This window comes from Epinephelus moara, chromosome 21 (genome assembly GCF_006386435.1).
Source record: "Epinephelus moara isolate mb chromosome 21, YSFRI_EMoa_1.0, whole genome shotgun sequence".
Classification (NCBI taxonomy): Eukaryota; Metazoa; Chordata; class Actinopteri; order Perciformes; family Serranidae; genus Epinephelus; species Epinephelus moara.
Window position 1 is genome coordinate 16,666,408 of NC_065526.1, and position 25,859 is coordinate 16,692,266.

Below are 25,859 nucleotides of genomic sequence, written 5' to 3' on the forward strand. Positions count from 1 at the left end.
ATCGAGAAGACTTGTCAATTTAGAACAATCTAGACAGCTGCGTCTATTCGTCTATAGATCATTGTTGTTATTACTCCTCATTGGTTCAGGTGCACTGCTTGACCACAACTTGATAAATAAGACTTGGATTATACTGCATGAGTTGGGTAAGAGTTTGTAAACAGATGTTTTGATATAGGTTTGCTGTTGTTTAATGCGACCCCCTTTTACTCCAGTTTCAAAACTTTGCTCTGTTTTTGGATTCTTTGTTCTCCTTGAAGGCATGCAAGAAAAAGTCTTCTTCACGAATCCAACACACAGAGATTAACTGATATACAAATAAGCATCTTAGGGGTGAAGTATTCCTTTAAATTCCCGCTCCTATGTAATTTGTGGCACATCTGTAGTAGTACCAATAACAAGCAGACTCAAAAAGAGGAGTGTTCAGTTCAGTTAGTGGTCAACATTGATAAAAGAGTGACAGACCTTGGCGTCTCAGGGGCAGGACTTGGTGTGGGGGTGGAGCGTCTGGGTCTGGCGATCTCTTCACCTGTGAGAGACATAACAAAAACTCAAATGTTGCTCTGTTGCACAAGTTTTTATTTATACTATCACAGAAAGCTTATTTTAGCCAATCTAGTGGCCTAGCTCTAGGGATGGGAATGTTGGTCTGATGATTGGTCCACCACTTTGGTCCAGACTAAAATAGAGTGCCCCAGGAATGAGTCCTAAAACCTGGAAATGAGATAGCATTTCTTCATCCCCAGTTCCTTTGTCTCAAAGTAAGTGGGCTTTTTGAATGGGTTTTTGGTTAGATGCCTGAAATAAGGTCTGTGGTCAACACAGGCTGAAGAGACTTTTGTGTTTTATTCTACGACATAAATACAACATTAAATACCCCACTGTGAATTTTGAAGCTTTTATGTGTCTTAAAAAAAGGAAGAGCACGGGGACAGCTTCTCTGTGTAACTTGATGTACTTTAATGTCCGAAATGTAGGACAAATGAACATCAACAGTGGCATCTCACATCTTAAATATATATATGTAACTCTACCAAACTTAATCATAACTCATTACCTGCACATAAGGTGCGCAATATTGAATAGGTCCAAATTTAATGTAAAGAGCAAAATAAAACATGTCAACAATATATGAATGTAGTTAACATTAAATTATGTAGATGCTATAAATCTACCAGATACATCCTCACGAAAAAGAATCTCATCTTACACTAACAAGTGGCTAAAAGAGACTACAAGTGTCGCCATGCCGTGCTCGGCTTTATAGCCATGTCATGTGACTGTGGTGTAGTTGGTTTATAACATTAGCTTTTTACTTCTGGCGATTACATTTAGGCTTCAAAAAACATAAAAGTGGCATTTGTGAAGTTTCATAAACTTTCGTTTGCGACAGAGCTTAGGGCGAAGCTAACTTCACTGCAGCGCTATATATCCTATTAACTATTGGAAGGATTGCCACAAAAGGTGATACAGACATTCATTGGCCCCTCAAGGTGAATTTCAATCACCTCGATGATCAGGTCAAAATTTCACTTTGTACAAGACTTTGGTTTATGAGCAACACGTGCAAAACTGACATTACCTTCAGCCTCAGCTGTACTTTGTGTTCAGTCCTAATTAACAAACATTAGCATGCTAACACGCTAAACTAAAGTAGTGTTCATGACACACATTTTACCTGCTAACCATCAGCATGTTTGCATTGTCGTAAGCGTGTTAGCATTTATTTTGTTAGCAACAGTTGTTAGCAAAAGGTGTACTTACAGGACAAATTCCTTTTTATCTGCCCCTGTGAAAGACAGAATCCAAACAAATGATAAAATGAGAATATAGTCAGACAGTGTACTGTGAAAGTGTACACCACAAACACCTATCCTTATTAAATCATTTCATTATTCCATTCAACTTTAAGATGTTTTTCCTAGAGGAACACTTTGCACATCTATCGTATCATATTTTTCACTTGTTTAAGGAAAATTTTTAGACTTAAAACTAAATTACTACTTGACTTAGATGGATTATTCGTATGTTGCTGTGTATCCTTTCACTATCTACTCTTTTTTTTAACAGGTCAGACAGCAGGGATTAGAAATTGTGTTTCAGGCTGTCAGCTTTGAAACAGCCAGCAGATGGTGTAAGAAACTCACCGGGCTGCGTCTCTGAGACCAGCAAAAAGGAAGAGAGAACAGACCTGGGTCAGAGAGTGAGTGACAAATCAGTCAAATGGACACCAACTAAAACTGCACACATCGCACCTCTTTACTTGCACCGCAAAGCCTTAATAATGCAACACGAGCCATAACACCCCTCAGATTATGAGCACAACACCAGCATCACCTACGACAACAACGCACACTGTTTAATGTAGCAGATCGCTGGGCATGTAAGCGCCACTGAGACCAGATCAATAGGTCTGGAGCTTTGTGTGTGTGTTATGTTTACTGTGCATTATGTAACACAGATGCTTTGCCAGACAGGTTCAAGTAAAGCTGTAGCTAAACAGAAAAAAAGTCAACAAAAACAAGTGAGGTCTTTCAGGGCCCAGAGAGGACACTGACGCTGAGGGTGAGACAGAAACTGCATGCAGAGAAAAAAGGGTGAAGCCATAAAGGCCGTTTATAAGTGAACTGTCTATCACAGGGAGGAAAACTTTCTCAAGCATTTCCAAGTGATTTCATGCCGTGCGATCCCTGTCGGTGGTGACACAGGTGTGAGAATGAATGACAGGCTTACCGGACTTCTCCTCTACGAGTTGATAGCAGATAAGTGAGAGGAAAAGACAAACACAGAGAGGGCATGAGGAAGAATTCAACAACTCTTACAATATGTAAACTACAGTGTGTGAATGTGTGTGTGTGATCTGAGCCCATCAGTGCTGTGTAGCAGAACGAGAGTGCTGATCAGCAGCGCTCACCAGAGATGGAGAGAGTGCCAGGCCTCCCACTGAGGCTTTTAGCTCGTCCATAGATGGAGGGACACACTTGGCACTGTCCGCCACGAGTGGCTTGATCTTAATTTTGAACTTCTTCTTGCTGTCCTCGTCGTCCTCGGAGTCGCTGGAGGAGAAAAAGTGCTTTCCTTTGGATGCTGGTGAACATGTGTCAAGGACAAAGTAGAATTAAGTACAATACATACTGTAAATGACAGAGGCTACATCGGGGGACCTATTATGCCTTTCCCTGTTTTGTGTCCTATATTTAACGGTTGCAGGGGTATACCAGTTTTAAGGTATACCGTGATGGTTATCATACCGCTTGCTTATTTACAGTATTTCCTAACGTTCTGAGTAGTCTGTTTCCAATATTTTTTTCTACTCTGGCAACAGTATGACATCTTAGCGTGCCGGATTTCTTTATACGGTCATCTTCTTACTTTGCATAGACCACACTGCTACATGACGAATACCATGCCATTGTTCCAACAGACCAAAATTCTTAAGCAAAATTAGTCCCAAAAATGTCCCACTGGACCAAAAACCCATTTCTCCAACACCCGTTATCCCAAGAGCAACTGCCCATCGCTCCAAAGTCACGTTTCTCCAGAAATAAACACTTCCTGCGGTTAGTTTCAGTTTCCCAGCAGCATTTGAGCCACCAAACCCAGATGTTTTTTTACCAACCTGTCCCTGCATTTCCAGCAGCCACTGTGCCACCAAATGTGAGTGTAATAAGTCAGAATTTGATCTTTTCCTGACCCTCAACACATTCACTACAGCATCGTTGGGAAATGTAAAGTTTCAGTGTATCCGCTACAAAGTAATGTTCAAATGTGACATATCCATGGTCAACAAAAACGTACAATGCCAACATTTTTCTGGTGATCGGGCTTTCTAACTGCAGGGAGTGTGTATTTTCAGAGAAAACAAACTTCAGAACAATAAGTGTGATAACAGGCTGTGAGAGAAATTAGCTTTCAATCTAAGGGGACATTTATCCGACTAACAGGGTGAATTTGGAGCCATCCGAACAATGGGCAGTCCCCACATGAAGCTGCATGCTAACGTCAGAGAAACTTGTAAACTTGATTGCCGATCGATTTTGCATCATATTCCGGCTAGAACATGCCTGGTTGTGTTGAGAGGATTTCGTTTGTGTTTTTTCAAGGTAGAAAGCGCCGCTATTCTCCACTAGTGTCATTCCCCAGCTGCAAGTACACTGCTAACATACATGTAGCTACATGCTAACGTCAGGGAAGAGTACATTTTTTGGTTGCTGATGTTGTTAATTTCTCCCTAATTCTGGATATATTACTGCTTTTATTGGTGGTGTTTTTTTATGGCAGAAAGTACCACTAACCAATCAGAGCAGACTGGGCTTTTTTGTGTGGCGGTTTAAATAGACAGGCGCTAAAACTGAGTGTTACAGATAGAGGGTGAATACAGGTGTGCATGTAGACATGTTCTGATAGATCCGAAATAGAAGTATAAACCTGAAAATGAGCATAATACGTCCACTTTAAAGATAACATATTCCTTTTAAAATGAATGTGTCTCAAAAGAGGAATGAGATGTCCGCTCTGTGTCTCTATCTGCTGTGTCCCATTTAACTTTATTACACCTCCTGTAAGTGACACTCCTGCTCTGTCTCCGCTGAATCATCCCGCTCAGGGGAAGTCTCCATAGTACCAGCTCTCTATGCATCCATTTTAAACTTATAGCTGCTGACACCTGCGGGAGCAAAAACTTAAAATACCAGTGAACTGGAGGTCAGTTGTTAATGAGAACTCTGGCTCAATGACAAGTGAAAAGCCAATCTGAATGTAATGTGTCTGTCCGGCAGCCCTCCTGCTCCCCTCTGGGTTTTTTTTTTTTTGGTTTTTTTTTTACAGCTGCAGGGACATACACATGTGATGTGGCAAGAGAGGGAGGGACTATTGATTTGGCCTATTTAATGCAGTGAAGCACTCATCCAATGAGTCGCTCAGCCAAACAGGTCAATAGTTGTGTAGGAGAAGAGTCCCAGGACTGCTTCCTGTCTCAACTGAAAGGATATCATCGCCCTCATCACCGGGCCGCAGGCTGAAGCCCTCCTCGTCCACGTCAGGAGAGGCCTGGAGAAGAGAGAGGAGAAAGGTGACAGTGTTTTCCAGCCCGTCACACACTGTAACAGAGGCACCGCTGAACTCTTTCTTGTGAAAAGCTCTGCATATAAATGCGGATCAGATTTCACAGATGTCTTGCCTGAGACGGTCAGCTTCCTGGCTGAAGCTGCTGCTGACTCACAGAATATGCAGCTATCAGTCTGTTCACCCCGTTTACTCAGTAATTTTAAACCCAGCAGATAACGTGACACTGATTGTGCCACAGTGCAGTACAAGTAGGCTATTTCACAGGGAAGCTGCAAAGTCAAAATCATCAAAACGAGGGAGTAGCAAGTAAAACAAGCTGGAGGCTGCGCGTACTTACATATCTGTCCCAGTCAATCTCCCCATAAAAACCATTCGGTGCTCCATTGGCCTTTTTCTAGCAACAACAATGAGAAAAAAAAAAGAATAATGAAAAGAGAAGAGGTAAGTCAGTGCAAAGTGGAAATAGACTTTTTTTTTTTTACTTTGAGAAAGATCTGGAAGAGCACATTACCATTCTGCTATAGAGGGGAAAAAATGCTCTGGACTGTTTGTATTTCTTTAAACCAATCACAATTGTCCAAGGCAAAGCTAAGCCCAGGATGCAGCGACGGTGACCTCGAAGAATAGCGTTGAGGGGGACGTACAGAATGACAGAGGCTACGTGTGAGCATCACACGGTTATCATTGGAATTGTCTAACAGCTCAGTGTTGGGTGTTAGCGCTGCTGCTGTGTTAGCTCGTGCTAACCAGGCAAACTTGCCAGAAGGACAGCGACCCCGGGACAGCTGCAACAGAAAGTTTGTTGATCCGGTGAGGAGATCAGACCCCCGGCGCAAAAGAATCAAATTTAGTAATGTTTGACTGGAGAGGTTTTGAAAGATGTGGTGCTGCAAAAATAAGGCCAAGAGAATAATTTAAGATCCCAACCACCCGGATAACGGCCTTTTCTCCCTGCTGAGGTCGGTAAGAAAGTACCAGTTACACCAGGTCAGCACTGAGAGGCACAAGGATGCTAAATAAAGACCCTGCCTTGTTTTTCATAGCAAAGGGGATTTTGAAAACAGTAACACGCAGGTAGTAGAGGAGAGTAAGAATGTCGGCCTAAGTAGCCAGCCGATGGCAGGTTTATAGCCACAGACTACATCCAGTGAGTCAGATGAAGAGAATAATGACACCATTGACATTTAGACTGGTTCCCTCTGAGCCTTCTGTTTGCCACTGGGTACGATCTCACAGGAAAATGAAGGCTTGATTTACGGCACAAAGCAAATGCCTCAACATCAGGCAACCAAAACAGGAAGGGGATAATTGGCTATCCCGAGTTACCAAGGAGTATCAGTGTAAGTTCTTTCCAGCTATCCTCCCCAGGAGCAGGAGTGGCAGACGATAGAGCAACCAAAGTGACTGTGGAAACTCAAAAGAAAAAGAGCCCCAATACTAGGCTCTGAGGAAAACAGGAAGCAATACAGCTGTCTTGGCAACAACAATAATACCACTTGGAAAGGGCGGGGTTAATTTTGTCGTTATGGTGATTATTCCTGTCAGTAAATTAGCGTTGTAGAAACCAAGTAAATTTTGGCTAAATTGCTAATAAAAAAAGTATGACTGGTCAAGAAATATGAGCAGCCAGACGAAGAAACGGTTTGGTTTAGAAGTTCATGTTATGCTAACTTATTTGGAAGAAAAACAAAGACAAACAGTAAAACTTGCACCCAAACTGTCAACTGTAAACATCCATTGTGAGTTACAGACTGACCGTCTTGTTTAACTTTGACAGAGTTGATGCAGTTGTGTGCACACAGTTTTCCTGTGCAGTGAGGGATTATACAGACATTTCAGATAGGCTTACTTTTGTTTTTAATCTCCAAATAAAGTGGTTTAGACAAACTGTTGGCTTGTTTACAACCTGTCAGATTGTCTGCTTTGTCAGCCTTTGATGTCGTGACGTCTCCAGATCTCAGCAGTTACCATGGTGAGTACACAGTTATCACAATGAAATACAAATCATGGCCAAAACTACAAAAAATAGGATCCAACTTGTGATAAACAGGAGTTCTGATGTAGTGTGTTCGGACACACTTTGAATCAGAGGGGGTAACAATGTCCAAATTATCAATCATCCCTTTATCATTTATAGATTTGGATGATTTCCTTTGTAAACAGCCTATTTCTTTACAAATTCTGAGAAGAAGAGAGAACTTAAAGAGCAAGTTTAGTTTAGTTTAATAAAATCTTAATGAAATCACAGAAATTCAGTTCAGCGTGTGGTGGTTTATGTTTATGATTTTATCTGAGATGTTCCTGCAGATGACCAGCACCTAATCCTTGAGACTGGCTATGCAGACGGAGTTCTGTTTAGTTTAGTTTAGTTTAGTTTGGTTAAATTGAGTTTAGTTTAGTATAGTATTGTATAGTATAGTATTGTTTAGTTAAGTTTAGTTTAGTTTAGTTTAGTCTGATTTAGTTTTGTTTAGATTAGATTAGTTTAGTCTAATTTAGTTTAGTTTAGTTTAGCTTTGTTTAGATTAGATTAGTTTAGTTTAGTCTAATTAAGTTAAGTTTAGTTAAGTTTATTTTAGTTTAGTTTAGATTAGTTTAGTCTAATTAAGTTAAGTTTAGATTAGATTAGATTAGTTTAGTTTAGTTAAGTTGGTAATATTCCAACCTATAAAACTATATAGACATTAAATAAACATTAACACATTAAATAAACATTAACACATTTTTTTAGCATAAAAAAAGATAAACAAAAAAAAAGATAACAAAACAGGACCAAAAAGGTGTCAGCTGAAGCCTTAGCTTATTACACCTACCCTTTAAACATTCATTATTTTTGTCAGCTCCCTTTAAATTACACAGAGCAATAACAAAGTGTCTGTCAGAAACTAAGTATATATACATTATATAGGCCTCTGCCCAAATATTCCTGTACACTAGTGTTCATACTTCTATTTTGTATTTGTTGATCAGCTTGTGTTTAAACAATGAAATAATAATTAAATAAGTAAAATGTACGTACATTTCCTTTCTTTCCGCTTCCAGTTCCGTCTTTGTCAGGTGAACTCCTGTTAAAAGAAACAAGGAAGAGGAAAAATTTATATCATAACACTGGTGCCAATACAATATTTGCAGTTTTAAGTCTTACTTATAAACAATGTTTTCTGTCATTTAACAAATATCAAAACATGAACAGCAGCGCAAGAATGTTGCCTAATTAAAGTAGTCTAAAATTAGCAAAATTCTTAATTAAATCAGGAACCATCTTATCGTAGAATAAGTTTAAAAAACATTACATATCCAACCAAACATTCAATATTTGACAGTTTTTTGTACTCGATGCTAGAGACAATGTTCAGTCTGTACCATAAGACTATTTTTTGCTGCTTTGGGTGGGTTTTGTTTGTTGTTATATTGTACATTTCATATTATCTGATTAATTTTATTGATGCATTAAAAGGATGCATCAGTTTAATCTATGAATTTGGATCATATTTAATTTAATGAGATGGTAATATGTTTTGTATGTAAAATCTTTATATGCAAAGTAACTCGTGACCACAGCTGCTATACAAATGTTGGGCAGCTTAAGAACAATATAATATTGGAAATGTGGTGGAGTATAAAGCAGCATAAAACCGAAACACTCAAGCAAAGTACATGTTCATTGCCATAAGACTAAATAGGTTTGATATTCATTCACATTGTCAGAGTTAAATGGTTGTAAAACTCAGCATGTTCATCGTGTGACGAGTGTGAGCAAACTCACGCTGCATCTGTGTCCTTGTCTCTCTTTCGTAAGCCCAAGGCTTTCCTGGTTCGGTTTTTCAGTCCTGGTGCAGACAGAGTGAGAGAGGGAGAGCGACATCATGAAGAATTAATTTAACGCTTTAGAGCCTAATGTAAACTTAACAGTCCTGCCATTAAAATACACTTAAAAGGAAAAACACAGAGCAGTAACAGGCTGATGTACAGTAACTTGAGGATGAACCTGTCATAGTGGACGCACAGGAAATAGAGTCACCCAAATAAACTGATATAAATGAATGTATCGATCCGGTACGCAAATATCCTGCCGTCTAGAGAAAGCTTCCATAGAAAATGAAGCAGCGCAGACGCAATCCCCTAAAGTGTCCCCTCCCTGACTTTAGAAAATGGGAGGAAAGGACGAGGTTGATCAATGTGTCCACTTCATTAGTGAGATTCGAGGAAGCGAGGGGGGAGATGTACTACGGCAGCAACCGTCAGCCAAACCGGGTGCCAAGACCCCTGCAGCACTGACGGTTGGCACCATGCAGCTAGAACCAGGACGACTGGGAACACAGAAAGAAAAGGACATAATTCACTGCTTGGAGCTGTAGTGCAATGTTTCATCTGTGTTATTATGTGTGTGTCACTGACTAACAGTATGTGAGATGAATCAATCAACACTGAATAAACTACAATGTACAAAAAGAAGCAAAACTAGAAACATATTTCCCATAAGCCCTGGACCTTTGGGGGCTTACCGTTAGGGGTGACACATACCCTCTGGTTTTAAAGTAGCAAGTAGTCACACTGAGAAAAAAGAAATCATGTATAGAATCCAAAACTTTCGTTGCATCAAAAGGCATCAAACGTTTTATAGTTGCATCATAGCCCTCTGAATCAGAGTCGGATTGAAACGTGAGGTGCCTGGAGATTTTCTATCCCCACTAACCGTCATGGCTCCACAAAAGAGGAGAGTCCACAGATGAGTTGAGGGGTTGTGATGAGCTTGGAGCAGCAGAGATGATAGATAAAGGGTTGGAAAATGTACTTTTATGGATGCGGATGAAACCAAGTTGTGAATTTTCATGTGGGCTCTATTGTTTTCTGTACTGACACAGTGACTGTTGTTAAAATCACTAAGGAACTAACAGCAGACTTTTTGTGAGTTTAGCATGCTAGCATACTGACACACTGATCTTTACCATGTATTGCTGTGGTATATGTTTAGCGTGTTAGCATGCTAACATTTGCTAGTTAGCACTGGACACTGTGCACAGCTGAGGTAAGAGATATTTCACTGGATAAAAACTTTAACCAGCTTGTGGTGCAAGACGAAAAGTCAAAGGACGACCAAATTCAGAGGGATTCATCTCAAGACAATGGCATTAATATGATCATGGCAAGTGTTGGGTGGGCCGACAGACCAACTGATCACAGACAGACAGATATTTCCATCCATAGAGCCACACCGAAAACAGAAAACAAGCGTTTGATTTTGATGATAAAAACAGACACAGAAATGAAAGGAGTCATAGGAGTGCCATAAGAAAAGGAATAAAGTTGTAGAAAAATTAAATAATAAATGACATTATAAAAAAAACATATGAAGTAAATATAAATATATACATACCTAAAAATCAAATGCAAAAATATTATATTATTATATTATAATATATTTCTAAAAATATATAATAAAGATATGTAGAAATAAATCAACAAATAAATTAAAACAATTATTCTTTTATATTTCATTTTTCTGCATATTTCCAATTTAAAAAAATGTATTATCTGTTTTTTCTTTATATTTTCCACATTTATGTTCCTATTCTTTTACAGATTTATTATTTTATCATGCCACTTCTATGACTCCATTTGCAGACTTCTCTGTCAAATTGAGCCTCAAGGCTACTCTGTGTTAGTCTGTCCTGCTCTGTGCATGCACTAATAACAACAGAGACAAGGACAAGCCGAAGCCAGGCAAACTGATTTGTTGTTAGCAAACTTTTCTGACACTTAATGAAGCTCAATGAGTTAATTAACCTTGACAATCCTCCTGCTCACCTCAGGTTAAAGATGTAAATGCAATTTGACTGTATTCAACATGTACCTGTATAACACTTTTGGTCAGATAAAAACAGTTTACTAGATTTGTACGAGAAACACTTACTGCAAGAAAATTACCAGCAGCTGCATCCCCTGCTGGCAAGAGAAATCACTTGAGTGTACTTTTCTCTTTTGTATGTATTATCTATGGTGTGGACATGTTTCTCCTGGAGGAAGCATGTGACATGTGACAGCTGATTCTTGCATCCATTCAAGAGCAACAGGGACACATGTGATGGACAGTTGGGTGGATGAACATTTTGTGCTGCTCACAGGCAGCTCAGTGTGTTTATCGTCTTCTTTCGGTTTTTGTAGGTCGTATTTTAAAACAGGAACACTAAACAGACATTTATCTTTTTTTGTATAATATTGAGTCCTGTAGTGATTATTGTGTTTTAAAGTCCGCTGAGAGGAGAAGTAAATCAGACTGACTCGAAAATCAAGATAAATTCTGAGTCACTGATTTGGTGAATAATCACTTACACTCACACTGAAATAATAAGGCTAATGAATAGTATAAATGTAAAAGGCGCTGCACCAGACTGGTGCTCAGTACCATTAACTTGGGATGAAGCTCTCCCGGGTACTGAAGGACATGTCAGGGCCTGTGATGTATTAGTAGCTAGCCAGGCTGCTCAATAGCACAGATTATTCCTGCATCATGGCTCTTTATCAGTGGAGACAGCTCTGAACAGCGGGCCTCCTGTCCACTCCGAACTCGCACGTGTCTTGTATGATAAAGAGTAAAAATAGAAAATCAATCCCGACATTAATATGTGACAAACATGCTGAACAATATGGTACATTCTGAGTACGAGCAGACCGGTCTGCTTTTGTAACCCATTTACAAAGTTTGCCCGAGGAGAGCCCGGCAACACTCATTAGACAGTGTAATTAAAGGTTCAGTGTGCAGGATTTAGGGGGACATACTGACAGAAAGGGAATATAATATAATGAGTATGTTTTCTTTACCGTATAATCACCTGAAAATAAGATTTGTTCTGTTCAGGTGCTTCAATCAAACTCAAGTTCGATTGCCCCCTAAGAGCGGTTGGTTTGGGCAGGTGTGAACATAGTGATCACACTCAGGTGTGCACCAAAACAACTGGATCAAGACCTTCTTGAAGAGGTGGTCTTGGTCCAGTTACAAACAAACTCTGGTGCGGCTCATTTGTGGTGAGAACGTGTTCCGACCTGGATCTTAACCAACTGCAGTCACATGACACATTGTTTGGGTTAAACATGAGCATGTTACAGTCCTGGAGGATTATTAATGTGCACCTCCTCCTGTACTGCCTTAATATGCACATTCAGCACATCCAATGCATCAAAACATTGTTTTCTAGTTGGAGCCGCGCCTCGTTTTCAAACTGTATGGTTTGTCCCTCCATTGTGACATTAGAAAGTGTCAAATTTATCTTGCAAGTGTACTCTTCTTCAACGTTTTGTTTACTTCCTGGATTTTTCCCGCACGGAAATTCCAATCAAGAGCAGCTTTCTCGCTCAAGGCATTTGATCTGGTCCACTTGTAAATGCTGCCGTGAGAACATGAACCAGCTCTAGGCAATTATTGTAAATGCTGCCGTGAGAACATGAACCAGCTCTAGGCAATTATACAACTTCGTAACAAAATTAGTCCCTGATTTGGACCAAAGCAAGACAACTCTAGATCTAAAAGCACCCTCAGAATGAGCCATTTATACCTACATAGGGAGTGGGTCCATGTCCACGAAGTCTGCCATGTTGCATTGCCATGTTTGCAGACAGGATAAACCAAACACTGACTCTAGATAGGGCCATTCACATTTTCGATTTCAGGGCTGTTTCGGGTTAAACTATAACAATCCTACTCTCTAAGAAAAAGGTCTATCTCTGTAGGGATCCTTTCCATAATGTTGTCAGACACTTAGAATAATAATCTGAGGCTATCAGAGGCAAAGACAAACACTTTTAGTGGACGTAAATTGATGTTGCATAATTGCTATTGCAGCCTGTTTCGCAGCTGCTGTCTGCAGCCTTCTCGTTCAGTACTGGACCAATTTAATTTTTAAACTGTGAGTCACTTTGACACAAAAACATGAGAAAATGATGTGATTAAAAGCTCCAGAGGAAATGTTGCAAGTTGACCTTGACCTTTTTTTGGTCAAGAATGAACTTTCAAGTTCAGCTTTCTGACTGTTTGTCCTCTTGGTTTGATCTTCTGAAAAGCTCATCAAGGTCACTCTTTTCAGCTGCTTACTCTTAAACCTCCGTTGAGACTTTCAAACAAATATCTGAACAAACCCCTCAGTTACTGTTGTAAATTTCTAAAACAGACAAGCTGTCAGTTATTATCCATGCTGGTTGTCAGTTTTGCATAGGTGTGAAAAGTCTTTACACACCTACCTCTGCCACACCAATGGTAATCACACCATGCTTCCTAATAGAGAGGTGGTTTGAATCAAAGAAGATAGATAAAATCAAAAAGCAACCACTTCTTTGTACATTTCATGTTTAAAGGTACACCAGGAAGTGTGACTACCTGTGTTTTGAACTATATTTCAGTTTTAATTTGATGATTTGAAACTGTCGAGGAAACCTTGTGTCTTTGGTAGCTGGCAAACAAACAAATGGCACATTATACTAATTCATACTTGTAATTCATATTATTCTGTAATACACCCTTTTCTATGATGTCTAGCATCAAACCCCACCTTCTGATTGGCTTTACAATGTGGTCGGATGATGCGTTGTGCATCCTTTTGTCTATTTAAGTGTTCTCAGCAACTGATTGCCTTTCTCAAGGAGGTTTCAATTTGTGGCAAGTTAATTTTCGTACAGTCCTGGCATTAACTGCATCTCAAGGTGGCCTGGAGAGATGGAAATCTGGTAAATTAGTGTAAACTATGTATGATTCCAACCCAATTGCTAGAATAAATGTTGGCATTTTATGTTTCGGTAAACCACAGATATGTAACATTGCTACATTATTATGTAGCAGAAATACTGAAAAGGTTTCTTTACATTTCAGCAACACTGTGGTCAATGTCTGGTTATGTTAAGGCACAAACGCTGCTTGGTCAGAGTTAGGAAAAGATCATGTTTTAGCTTAAAGGTTCAGTGTGAAGGATTTAGGGGGATATATTGGCAGAAATGGAATATAATAAGTATATCATCTTCAGTGTGTGATCACCTTAAAGTAAGAATAGTTGTGTTCTCGTTACCTTAGAACGAGCGGGTCCTTGTCCATGGAGTCCGCCATGTTTCTACAATAGCCCAGAACGGACAAACCAAACACTTATGCTGTGTCTCAAATCGCGTACTTCTGTACTTACACTTACTATTTTGAGTGCATAAGTGCGTTCACACTGAGAAGTATGGAAAAATGCAGTGCACTATGAGTACCCAGATGGTGCACTCAAAACAGTTAGAAAGTTGAGTGTGGAACTATGGACACTTCTCGCCCCCAATGGTCGCCATCTTGGCTACAAAGCGGAAGGGGAAGGACCACTTTTCAAACTGGAAATAACAGCCAAGGACTGTGCGACCGTGAATGTCGCTGCATTGTACAAATACATGTGTTTTTTGCACTAAGCACCACTATACTGTCAGATATAAGCCAGCAGTATGTTTGTTGGGTTAATTTAGCAGTCTGTAATGATTTGGTACCGTGAACGATAACGCGAATGCTAATGCTAGTTTGCTAACTAGCTAATTTGCGGCCGTCATTTCTGGTGAGTGCACAACGGCCGTGTTTGGTTTGAGACAACACTACCCTGTCAAAATTTGCGCACTACACCAATGAGTACATAGTGCACATAGTATACTACATAGAAGTGTACTAACGGAGGTATGTGATTTGAGACACACCGTCTGTCTAGATGGGTCATTTGCATTTTTGTGTTAGCATCTTAGTTAGCAGCCCCTCTGTGGTGAGAGCATCGGAAAAACACAGATTTTTAATTGTGAAACTGCTTTATTCAGTGTTTTTACCGGTTTAAATCACCAGATCTGATTGTTTTTGAGAGAAAGCAACCTCTGCAGATAATTCGGCTCCCAGTAAAAAACCCCCACCAAATGTCAGGATCGTAATCTATCGGACAATAAATGTGAGCACATAATGAGCTGCAACATGTCGAACAGCATTGGAAAAACACAGATTTGTAATGTTAAACTGCTTTTTTCAGTGTTTTACTGGTTTTAATCACCAGGTCCATTTGTTTTGGAGAAGAATAGACCTCTGCGGATAATTCGGCTCTCGTTAAAAGCCTCCTAAACAATGAACACTGGAGGAATTCTAACTGGGAGAAGCTTCAGCTGGTTGCAATCGGCAGTCAGTCTCACTGTTAGATGCCACTAAATCCCCCTAAATCAGTGGTTCCCAACTGGTTTAAGTAGCACAGTAAATTTCCAGCACAGAGCTTTTATTTTGAAGTGCCATTTCCTGCTGTAGCATTAGTGACTAACTGACAGCTACTTGACAGAGACAGCAAGTATGACGCTAATTGTATTAAACTGTGGGACCTCGAACTAATGACTAAGGAGAAATCTGGACCCCGTGGCTGGACCAGTTGGGAACCACTGCCCTAAATGTTACACACTGCTCCTTTAAAGCACCTGATTTGTTGGCACAGTTGCTGCTGGAAATGCCGCCAACCTGTTTTGTTGTTCATCGATCTCCAACTGTGGTCTGCAGCTTGGCAGCCATCAAAGTCAGCTCGTATACATGTAATCAGACTATCGTTACATCACTTTAGAAATGCTGATATAAAAAATACAGATGTAAGATATCCGTGGTTTGCAGAAACGTACAATACCAACATTTTCTTCTGGTGTGTGGGCTGTATGATTTGTAGTTGAAACAGGCGAAAACACCGTAATGGACCTTGGAGACGATGTCAAGCCACAGTTGATAGATCTCAAACTTTTACCAGTAGTTCAAAAAGGGGTCATTCGCACAAATTTGATCAAAGGCTAAGATGCTCATTTCAAACTGAGAGAGATTGTCTGGGTAGTCTAACATCATGAGCCATGTCATGGGTATTCTGCATCAGCAAAAAGGTTGTCATTGCAGCACATGTACTGCAGCCATGTTCTGAGTCAAAATAACATCTACTGACTGTCACTCACTGCACCTGACAGTCTCTATTGTGCAATCTGCAATGCACGTGTAGCTAATGAGGGTTATGATAAGCATGTGACACCACATCTGTGTTGTTGTGTAGCTAATGAACAGAGTACAATACCATGGTAGGCTGACTGCAGGCCTTTTGCTAATAATAGCCAACTTCCATTACCACGTTGGCATTAATGGATGGTAAAGGCCCAGCATCTGTCATGGAGGGTTAGATGTATGATTCAGCTCCTCCATCATAGTTTACGATGTACTTTAGTTCATTCCACCACTGTTAACTTTGGTACAGCATGTTTTAATTCACTGAATGCAACACAGGCAACAGATAATGGTTGGTTTGAGCATCACCTGTCCTGTTGGTGTGATATAATATAATCAGCAGGGGTATGAATGAGTGCAGCTTCCTGGACTCCCCAAAATCTATATTTCTATGACACAGACTGAGTGTGCAACTAAAAACAGACCTATAATGTGCACATGCAAACAGAGACATGTAGACACACGTGTGAACACACAGAAGCAGGTGCAGAACCACACTGCTCCTCCTTTACAAATCTACACCTCACACACACCTTCGCTTTCATCTCACATTGTCTCTCAATCTGTCACAAACAACGTCACACACTCACAGCGACACTGTCACACTGGTCATGCATGCAGCTCATTTCAGCTCCTCACGTTACGACAGATCACATCACTGGATTCACCAGCCTTAAATGGCCCAGCAGGACACAAGAGGGCAGGAGGAGGACGCAGGGGGGGAACATGGGAAATAAAGGAGTGCACAGATCATTTACCTTGCATCATGTTTGCAGATTTTCATCCTATGTTGCCCTCCGGAGCGCAGGCAGACAGAAATAGAGAAATCCAGCCGGTCAAAGGATGCCAGGGCAGGGCATAGCTAATTCTGCACGGCTCCCCAGCAAAGCACGATGTTGATTCCCTCCACCCCCAAGGGCCCAACTCCCAGACACCCTTACAGGGAGGTGGGGTGGGGGTAGAGCTCTGAGGAAGCAGCAGTGGTGGAGGACACAGTGAGGAGAGTCACCCGAGGAATATGCAGCAGATCGGGGGGATGGTGGAGGTCCTGTCTGTGTGCACGTTAGGCCCCGGCCGCCCGAGCAGCACCGACACACACCATCTCTGAGAGGGGGGATGCTGAGGAAAGGCAAAGGAGAAAAAAAAGCAGAGCGGTGAAGAGAGAGGGAGAGGCAGAGAGAGGCAGAGAAAGACTGGGAGATAGAGGGGAGGAGGGAGGGAGTGGGAGGCTCGCTGATGTCACATCTGCACTAAACCAATCCCTGCAACCATGGTCACATGGCTGCTGTCCCCTGATGCCTTAGCACCTCTCGGCTTGCCTCGAGCAGACACTCTACAGCCATCTGCATACATATTATACAAGGTCTCACAAAATATAATCTACTACTTATAAAAGCTAATTTAAATCAAAATGAAATGTTGACTTTAATGTGCTTTAAAAAATATACTGTTAGCGGATTCTTTTTTTTTTTTTTTATCATTGAAATGTGATTCAATTTCTATTTATATTTTTTGGGCACTTGAGCTTTACAGGACAGCGAGGAGCAAAGATAAAGGCACAAATCCAAAAAGTGGGACAAATGCATCACTCACCCAAAGACATGCAGACAAACACAGGATAAAAATAAGAGGTCAGGCTCTGTTAAAAAAAGCCTTAAGTTTCCTCAAAACCTTTGTTGAAATCATGAATAGGCTGGGGAAAAAATCAAACAGAAGAGGAAGGATGATTCCATCATTTTTTTGGACAGTTACTGAACCACATGATTTTGTCCTTGAGTGTGCGGCAGATAAAAGCTCTGATAAAAAGGGGCCTCAGGTTTCTGAGAGAAAAGAGTTCAACTGTATGCACTGTATGCTGGAGACAATGCAGTGCTTTTTGTACAAATATTCTAAAGGGGGAGTGAAATAACTAATACTGTTTATTTTGTTTTTATCTTGTTAAGAGGTTTTGCTGTTGTGTCTGTGTCTGTACTGTTGTGAAGGTTAAAAAAAGAAGTCTGACTGATGTCAAAATAGAAAGTAACTGACTTGTTTAAATAGGACAGCATAGATATGTACAACTTACTCTGAGTTAAAAAATGCTAAAACACACATTAAACATTGGTTGATAGAGACAGTTTCAAAGACAAGTACACAAATCACCTTCACTATAACTTCCAGCATTCACAGACAAACACTTGTCTTTATCTGGACACATTTTCCCCACAAATACAACATGCTAACATTTTTAGCAAAAGCCTATGGCATTTTACATTGTATAAATTAGCCTAACAGCTTGCAAACTTTTCCTCTACTCATATGAAGCCAGGGACAACAACAACATTTAACAAAGGTAACGTTAAAAAATTCAGCTCCATTACAGCTCACAAGGTTCATCGACAAAACAACTGTCTTATACTAAACACGTTTTCCAAACAAATATAAGATGCTAACATTATTAGCACAAGCCTATGGCATTTTACATTGTATAAATTAGCCTAGCAGCTAGCAAACTTTTCCTCTACTCATATAAAACCAGGGGCAATAGCAACATTTAACAAAGGTAACGTTACAAGATTCAGCTCCATTACAACTCACAAGGTTCATCGACAAAACAGCTGTCTTATACTAAACACATTTTCCAAACGAATATAAGATGCTAACGTTATTAGCACAAGCCTATGGCATTTTACATTGTATAAATTAGCCTAGCGACTAGCAGAGATTTCCTCTGCTCATATAAAGCCAGGATAAATCCCTGAAAGATAAATCACACAAGACTTAAAATGCTATTTTTGTGGAGACTTTATTGTCTGTGAGATTAAAGCAAATAAAAGCTTCGTTTCCACTGAGGTAAATGGTGTCATCTTACAAAAACAGACAGGAGATCTGCGTCGCCACAACGTGTAGTTACATTTCTGGGGAGGTGCACGTCAGGCTACAGTGTAGGCTCTACATCGACACAGAGCCTACCTCATAGGTGCGGCATCGATTCAACACAGAAGTATAAATTCAGCCTAAGTCCAAATTTGTGTTTGCTGGGGGATCAGTTGCAAATAAAAAATGTATCCAAGTATGCATTTTCTGTTATCATTGAAGACAGACACTGGAAGACAACAAAGGCCCAAGAATTGAAAGACTGGGTTAATGCAATGGTGGAAATAGCATCTTATGAATGAATGCTCAGTAGAATAAATGACGATCAGGAGAAAGGAGTATCTCCTTCCAATATTTGATGTTTTCAAGGAAGTTAGTGAAATCTGATCGACTTTTTCCATTATTGGACTTGAAAGGCCTTCAAAACATATTTCCTCACTCAGCTTGTTGCGGTAAGTAACGAGTTCCTACATGAACACGGTAGTATCTGCCAGAGTTGGAGCAGTTTTGGTTATTTCACATAAGAGATTTCTCTGTGGTGTTCTATTTAGACTGGGCATACACTGTACAATTTGAGCCTATTTCTAACTCAATTTTTGAGCTGCATGACTCATTTCAGAGTCAGACTGAATTTCAGTTTTGTCGGTCAGCGTTGGCTGTGCAGTGTACTGAGGGAGGGAGGACCAATCATGACCAGATCAACTGTTCTTTCTTAAATTTCTTAAATGTCAGAAATTTTGGTCGGCTGTCATCAGGCTCTCGCACAGTTGAAGCAAAGCCACAACTCGATCTCTCGAAGTCAGGGCCTTTTTTTTCTCACTGTGCCTGAGCAAAGTGGCAAACAGAAATCTTAAAGTGCCATGTGGACAGAAAATATGACCAGGCCAGGCTGGTCAAGCTGTGGCAACAGAATTCGTTTCAGAAGAAGTTTCAGCTCACAGAATGGCACAGATGATCAAGGCAGCGTGTTTCTGCCTTGTTAGCATCACTGTGAATGGTACTGGTGTAATGTTACAGATAGGGATGCATGATATTGGATTTTTTTGCCAATATCCAATATGCCAGTGTGTAAAAACTTATTTGGCCAATACGGATACCGATACCGATATATCCACTCTTTTCGCTACCTAATTTTAGGATCATCAAGTCTCTTGTAGTGGAATTAACATCATATTATGCATGCATACTCTTATCTTGATGGCCCACATGGAGACATGAAATACAATACATTTCAATGTATGTGATATAATATTCATTGTTCAAACTAAGAAAAAAGCATGTTGGTCGATTCTGATAGTGCCTCAAAGCTTTCAAACAAATGTGGTGTTGTTGCATATTGGATCAAACCACACCCAAACCATCTTGAAGAAGCAGTTTAGTTTGGATTTTGACTCTTAATAAATAATAACCAGGGTTGATTTTTAACTGTTGTTTTTTTGGGCATGAATATTTCATGTTAGAGAGAAATACTTGAGATTTGAAACCAAGTTTTCAGGGGCTTTAAAAAGACATTAAATTAAATATCAACAACATACTAATGGTAAGAGACGTATTTTTGAGTGATTTGGCCAAATGGGGCAAATCACTGGAGGAGAGGATTGGACCAACAGTCAAGCCTCGGGGTTGCCTGCAGGAGATGGAAGCTGAGGATGAGCAAGAATTCCCAGTAGAACTGCAAAGTTTGCATTGGATAAATACGAGGGAAAACCAGTCCAAAGAGAGACACTCGTGCTTCAGCTGATGAATCAGAGTGATGTGATCTGCACCGTCAAGGCTCCAGTTAGACGTAAGAACAAGAGGAAGCCAAGAGAGGATCATTTGTCCAATTTAAGGAGGATGGATTTTGCTCTGTGGAAAAACTGAAGATAGATGGGATTTTTCTTTTTTCAAGAGTTGGACAAAACGACTTTATGTAGCACTCTGCAAACAAAAGAGGAATATGTATATCCACTGCACACAGCTGCAAGATTGTTTCTATTGTTAAAAATGTGTCACAGTGGAGGATGACAGTGTGTCTACCACCGCAGAGTACACACTGTCAGCTGTAATCATGACACATGCTCAGTGGGAGGAGGGGCCTCACATTTTAGCCTGGAAGAAAGAGAAAGTGGCAGAGGACAAACTAATCTAAATACTAATACGGTCTTACGTTAGTAGAAAAACTGAGATGCTTTGGTGAAAGCAGTGGTATGATTATTCAGTGGCTTTAATGGCTGCGTATTGGACTATTTGAGCAGAGTGACTCACCCTCACTGATAGAGAAAGGACAGATGGGGGAAGGCAGTTAGAGGATAGTGTTGTGGTGTGTGTGTATGTGTGTGTGTGTGTTGGGGGTAGAGCGGTTTCTGCAATGGAGGTCATGTAATTTTAAAATACGAACATTAGAAAAAACACTGACGCAAATTTGGCCGTACACTCTCCCTCTGCTGTCTCTGTTCTCCCATGTTAAGAGACGATTGTATGTCAGTGAGGTGGGTGAAATGTCTGAGTGTAATCGGACGCAGACACACAAACCCTGCAGGCTACTTTATCCTGTTTGTTTAATGTATAGCGAGTGTACGTTTCAGTGCCCTTGAGACAGCCAAGTTAAATATGTCCCAAACTCTGAAAGTATTTAGGGAACAGGAAACAGAGCCCGACACCTTCATCTCGTGTCATCACTTCTTTGGTTTACTATTCCCACTACTGCTGTGTATTTGTAGCTGTTGTCAGGCATCCTGGAGTAACTGTTAATGAGCTTACCTAACCTGGCACAACACAACACACGCTGCTCCCGTGTGCTTTCCTTAACCAGCTCCTTACGTAAGATGCCATCGAAGGGGTCAGAGGTCACGACAAACTGGGATTAGCGAAGGAGAGCTGCGGAGAGCAAAACACATGGACAGAGAGCTGTAAGCCGAGTGACAAATTACTGTTAGTATTTGCTGAGGCACTGTCAGATACACAGGAAATGAAAACTGCCAATACATCACAAATAAAGAGAGGATAAAACAATGAAAAGCACTTTAGAGGAGCAAAGTGTAGGATTTAGTGGCATCTCAACCAGAATAAATGTTGGCATTGTACATTTATTTTAAATTTCTACATTTCATATGTAGCGCATATGTGTAAACTTTACATTTCTTTATATCTTAGTGTTCAATTTTATGTTTCAACAAGGCTGTGGTTCATATGTGGTCAGGTTTGAGCATAAAAACCACTTCATTATGGTTAGGAAAGGATAATGTTATTGTCTTAACATGCCCGGATTGCTCGCCACAAACGCAACTTATTGGAGCCACAATAACATTCTTTGTATTTGTGTTAATTCATGTTTAACTCATGGTGACTACATGTAAATAGATACAGTTTTGTTGTTTGCACGGGGGGTGGTGCACTAGAACAGGAAAACCCAGGTAATAAAGGTAAGGTGCAGGTAATGAAAGACTCTACATGTCTGAAAATGTCCCAACATGTCATCAAAAATTACCTGATTTGTCGCAAATAATGAACTAACAAATACAGCTGGAAATGTGTTGTTAAATGTGTTGCTTACTTATCATGTTGCTTTGTGTTATTTTTATTGATGCTTCTTGCTCTGCACTATCCCATTTGAAGCTTTAACAATGCAACTTTTTCCACTGTGGGACTACTCGTACTCGTCGTCCTCCGCTTATCCGGGTCCGGGTCGCGGGGGCAGCAGCCTCAGCAAAGAAGCCCAGACAGTCCTCTCCCCAGCCACTTCCGTCAACTCTTCTGCGGGAACCCCAAGGCGTTCCCAGGCCAGCCGGGTGATGTAATCCCTCCAGCGTGTTCTGGGGCGGCCCCGAGGTCTCCTCCCGGTTGGACATGCCCGAAACACCTCCCAAGGGAGGCGTCCGGAAGGCATCCTTACCAGATGCCCGAACCACCTCAACTGGCTCCTCTCGATGTGGAGGAGCAGCGGCTCTACTCCGAGTCCCTCCCGGATGTCTGAGCTCCTCACCCTATCCCTAAGGCTGAGCCCAGCCACCCTGCGGAGGAAACTCATTTCGGCCGCTTGCACTCGCGATCTCATTCTTTCGGTCACTACCCAGAGCTCGTGACCATAGGTGAGGATTGGAACGTAGATCGACCGGTAAATCGAGAGCTTCGCTTTCTGGCTAAGCTCCCTCTTCACCACAACGGACCGGTTAAGCGCCTGCATCACTGCTGACGCCGCCCCAATCCGCCTGTCAATCTCCCGCTCCATCCTACCCTCACTCGTGAACAAGATCCCGAGATACTTAAACTCCTCCACCTGAGGAAGGACCTCCCCCCTGACCTGGAGTGGGCAATCCACCCTTTTCCGGCTGAGGACCATGGCCTCAGACTTGGAGGTGCTGATTCTCATCCCAGCCGCTTCACACTCGGCTGCGAACCGCCCCAGCGAGAGCTGGAGGTCACTGTTCGATGGAGCTAGGAAGACCACGTCATCCGCAAAAAGCAGGGACGAGATCCTCCCGTCACCGAACCTGACACCCTCCACCACTCGGCTGCGCCTAGAAATTCTGTCCATAAAAGTTATGAACAGAACCGGTGACAAAGGGCAGCCCTGGCGGAGTCCAACCCTCACCGGGAACAGGTCCGACTTACTGCCAGCCACGCGAACCAGACTCATGCTCCTTTGGTACAGGGACTGGATGGCCCTTAGCAAGGGGCCACCAACCCCATACTCCCGGAGCACCCCCCACAGGATGCCCCTGGGGACACGGTCGTAAGCCTTCTCCAAATCCACAAAACACATGTGGACTGGTTGGGCAAACTCCCATGCCCCCTCCAGCACCCTGGCGAGGGTAAAGAGCTGGTCCACGGTTCCGCGTCCGGGACGAAAACCACATTGCTCCTCCTCAATCCGAGGTTCAACTATCGACCGGACCCTCTTCTCCAGCACCCTGGAGTAAACCTTACCGGGTAGGCTGAGGAGTGTGATCCCCCTGTAGTTGGAACACACCCTCTGGTCCCCTTTCTTGAAAATGGGAACCACCACCCCGGTCTGCCACTCCAGAGGCACTGCCCCCGATGTCCACGCAATGTTGCAGAGGCGTGTCAGCCAGGACAGCCCTACAACATCCAGAGCCTTGAGATATCCAGGACGAATCTCATCCACCCCCGGGGCTCCGCCGCCTCGGAGTTGTTTCACTACCTCAGCAACTTCTGCCCCAGAAATTGGACGACCCGCCCCCGAGACCCCCGTCTCTGTTTCCTCACTGGAATACGTGTTGGTGGGATTGAGGAGCTCCTCAAAGTATTCCTTCCACCGCCCGACAATGTCCTCAGTTGACGTCAGCAGCTCCCCGCCCCCACTGTAAACAGTGTGAGCAAGTTGCCGCCTTCCCCCCCTGAGGCGCCGGACGGTTTGCCAGAACCTCTTTGGAGCCGATCGATAGTCTTCCTCCATGGCCTCACCGAACTCCTCCCACGCCCGAGTTTTTGCCTCAACGACTGCCGCTGCTGCGCTCCGCTTGGCCCGCCGGTACCCGTCAGCTGCTTCCGGAGACCCACAGACCAACCATGCCCTGTAGGCCTCCTTCTTCAGCCTGACGGCTCCCCTCACCTCTGGTGTCCACCAGCGGGTTCGGGGATTACCGCCGCGACTGGCCCCAGCGGCCTTGCGGCCACAGCTCACAACAGCCGCCTCGACAATGGCAGAGCGGAACAAGGCCCATTCGGACTCAATGTCCCCCTCTGCCCTCGGGACGCGGTCGAAGCTCTCCCGGAGGTGGGAGTTGAAGATCATCTGGACAGGTTCTTCCGCCAGGCGTTCCCAGCAGACCCTCACTGTTCGTTTGGGCCTGCCAGGTCTGCGCGGCGTCCTCCCCCACCATCTGATCCAACTCACCACCAGGTGGTGATCAGTTGACAGCTCTGCTCCTCTCTTCACCCGAGTGTCCAGAACATATGGCCGCAGGTCAAATGATACGACTACAAAGTCGATCATTGACCTGCGACCTAGGCTGTCCTGGTGCCACGTGCACCGATGGACATCCTTATGTTTGAACATGGTGTTAGTTATGGCCAAACTGCGACCCGCACAGAAGTCCAATAACTGAACACCACTCGGGTTCAGATCGGGCAGGCCGTTCCTCCCAATCACGCCCCTCCAGGTCCCGCTGTCATTGCCCACGTGAGCGTTGAAGTCCCCCAGCAGAACAATGGAGTCCCCGGTCGGGGCGCTGTCCAGCACCCGTCCCAGGGACTCCAAAAAGGGTGGGTACTCTGAACTGTTGTTCGGTGCATAAGCACAGACAACAGTCAGGACCCGTTCCCCGACCCGAAGGCGCAGGGAAGCAACCCTTTCGTCTACCGGGGTAAACCCCAACGTACAGGCAGAGAGTCTGGGGGCTATCAGGAAGCCCACCCCGGCCCTCCGCCTCTCACCCGGAGCAACTCCAGCGAAGGAGAGAGTCCAACCCCTCTCAAGGACTAGGGTTCCAGACCCGGAACTATGTGTCGAGGTGAGGCCGACTATATCTAGCCGGTAGCGCTCAACCTCTTCCACAAGCTCCGGCTCCTTCCCCGCCAGAGAGGTGACATTCCATGTCCCAAGAGCCAACTTCTGTAACCGAGGATCGGACCGCCAAGGCCCCCGCCTTGGTCTGCTGCCCAATCCACATTGCACCGAACCCTTCTGGATCCCTCTGTGGGTGGTGGGCCTACAGGGGGACGAGCCCATGTAGCCGGTTCGGGCTGGGCCCGGCCGGACCCCATGGGCGAAGGCCCGACCACCAGGCGCTCGCCCACGGGCCCCAACCCCAGGCCTGGCTCCAGGGCGGGGCCCCGGTAACCCTCCTGGCCGGGTACATGTGTCCTTGTTCGTGTCCATCATGAAGGGTCTTTTGAACCGTTCTTCGTCTGACCCTTCGCCCAGAACCAATCTGCCAAGGGAAACCCTACCAGGGGCAAAATGCCCCCGACAGCATAGCTCCTAGGGTCA

General features: G+C 42.9%; 1 protein-coding gene across 1 annotated transcript in view; it reads right to left on the reverse strand.

Moving 5' to 3' along the window:
* sgip1b (SH3GL interacting endocytic adaptor 1b) overlaps positions 1-25,859 on the reverse strand; it is a 76,868-nt gene that overhangs the window by 12,118 nt on the left and 38,891 nt on the right. Inside the window, exons 2-12 of the mRNA XM_050032840.1 lie at positions 21,668-21,784; positions 16,828-17,188; positions 8,834-8,897; positions 8,087-8,132; positions 5,405-5,461; positions 4,992-5,049; positions 2,915-3,090; positions 2,734-2,745; positions 2,148-2,159; positions 1,765-1,789; positions 466-529 (exon numbers count right to left, since the gene is read on the reverse strand). Coding sequence (XP_049888797.1) covers positions 466-529; positions 1,765-1,789; positions 2,148-2,159; positions 2,734-2,745; positions 2,915-3,090; positions 4,992-5,049; positions 5,405-5,461; positions 8,087-8,132; positions 8,834-8,897; positions 16,828-16,837 — 524 coding nt within the window. The 5' untranslated portion in view covers positions 16,838-17,188; positions 21,668-21,784. The remainder of the gene's footprint in view (positions 1-465; positions 530-1,764; positions 1,790-2,147; positions 2,160-2,733; positions 2,746-2,914; positions 3,091-4,991; positions 5,050-5,404; positions 5,462-8,086; positions 8,133-8,833; positions 8,898-16,827; positions 17,189-21,667; positions 21,785-25,859) is intronic.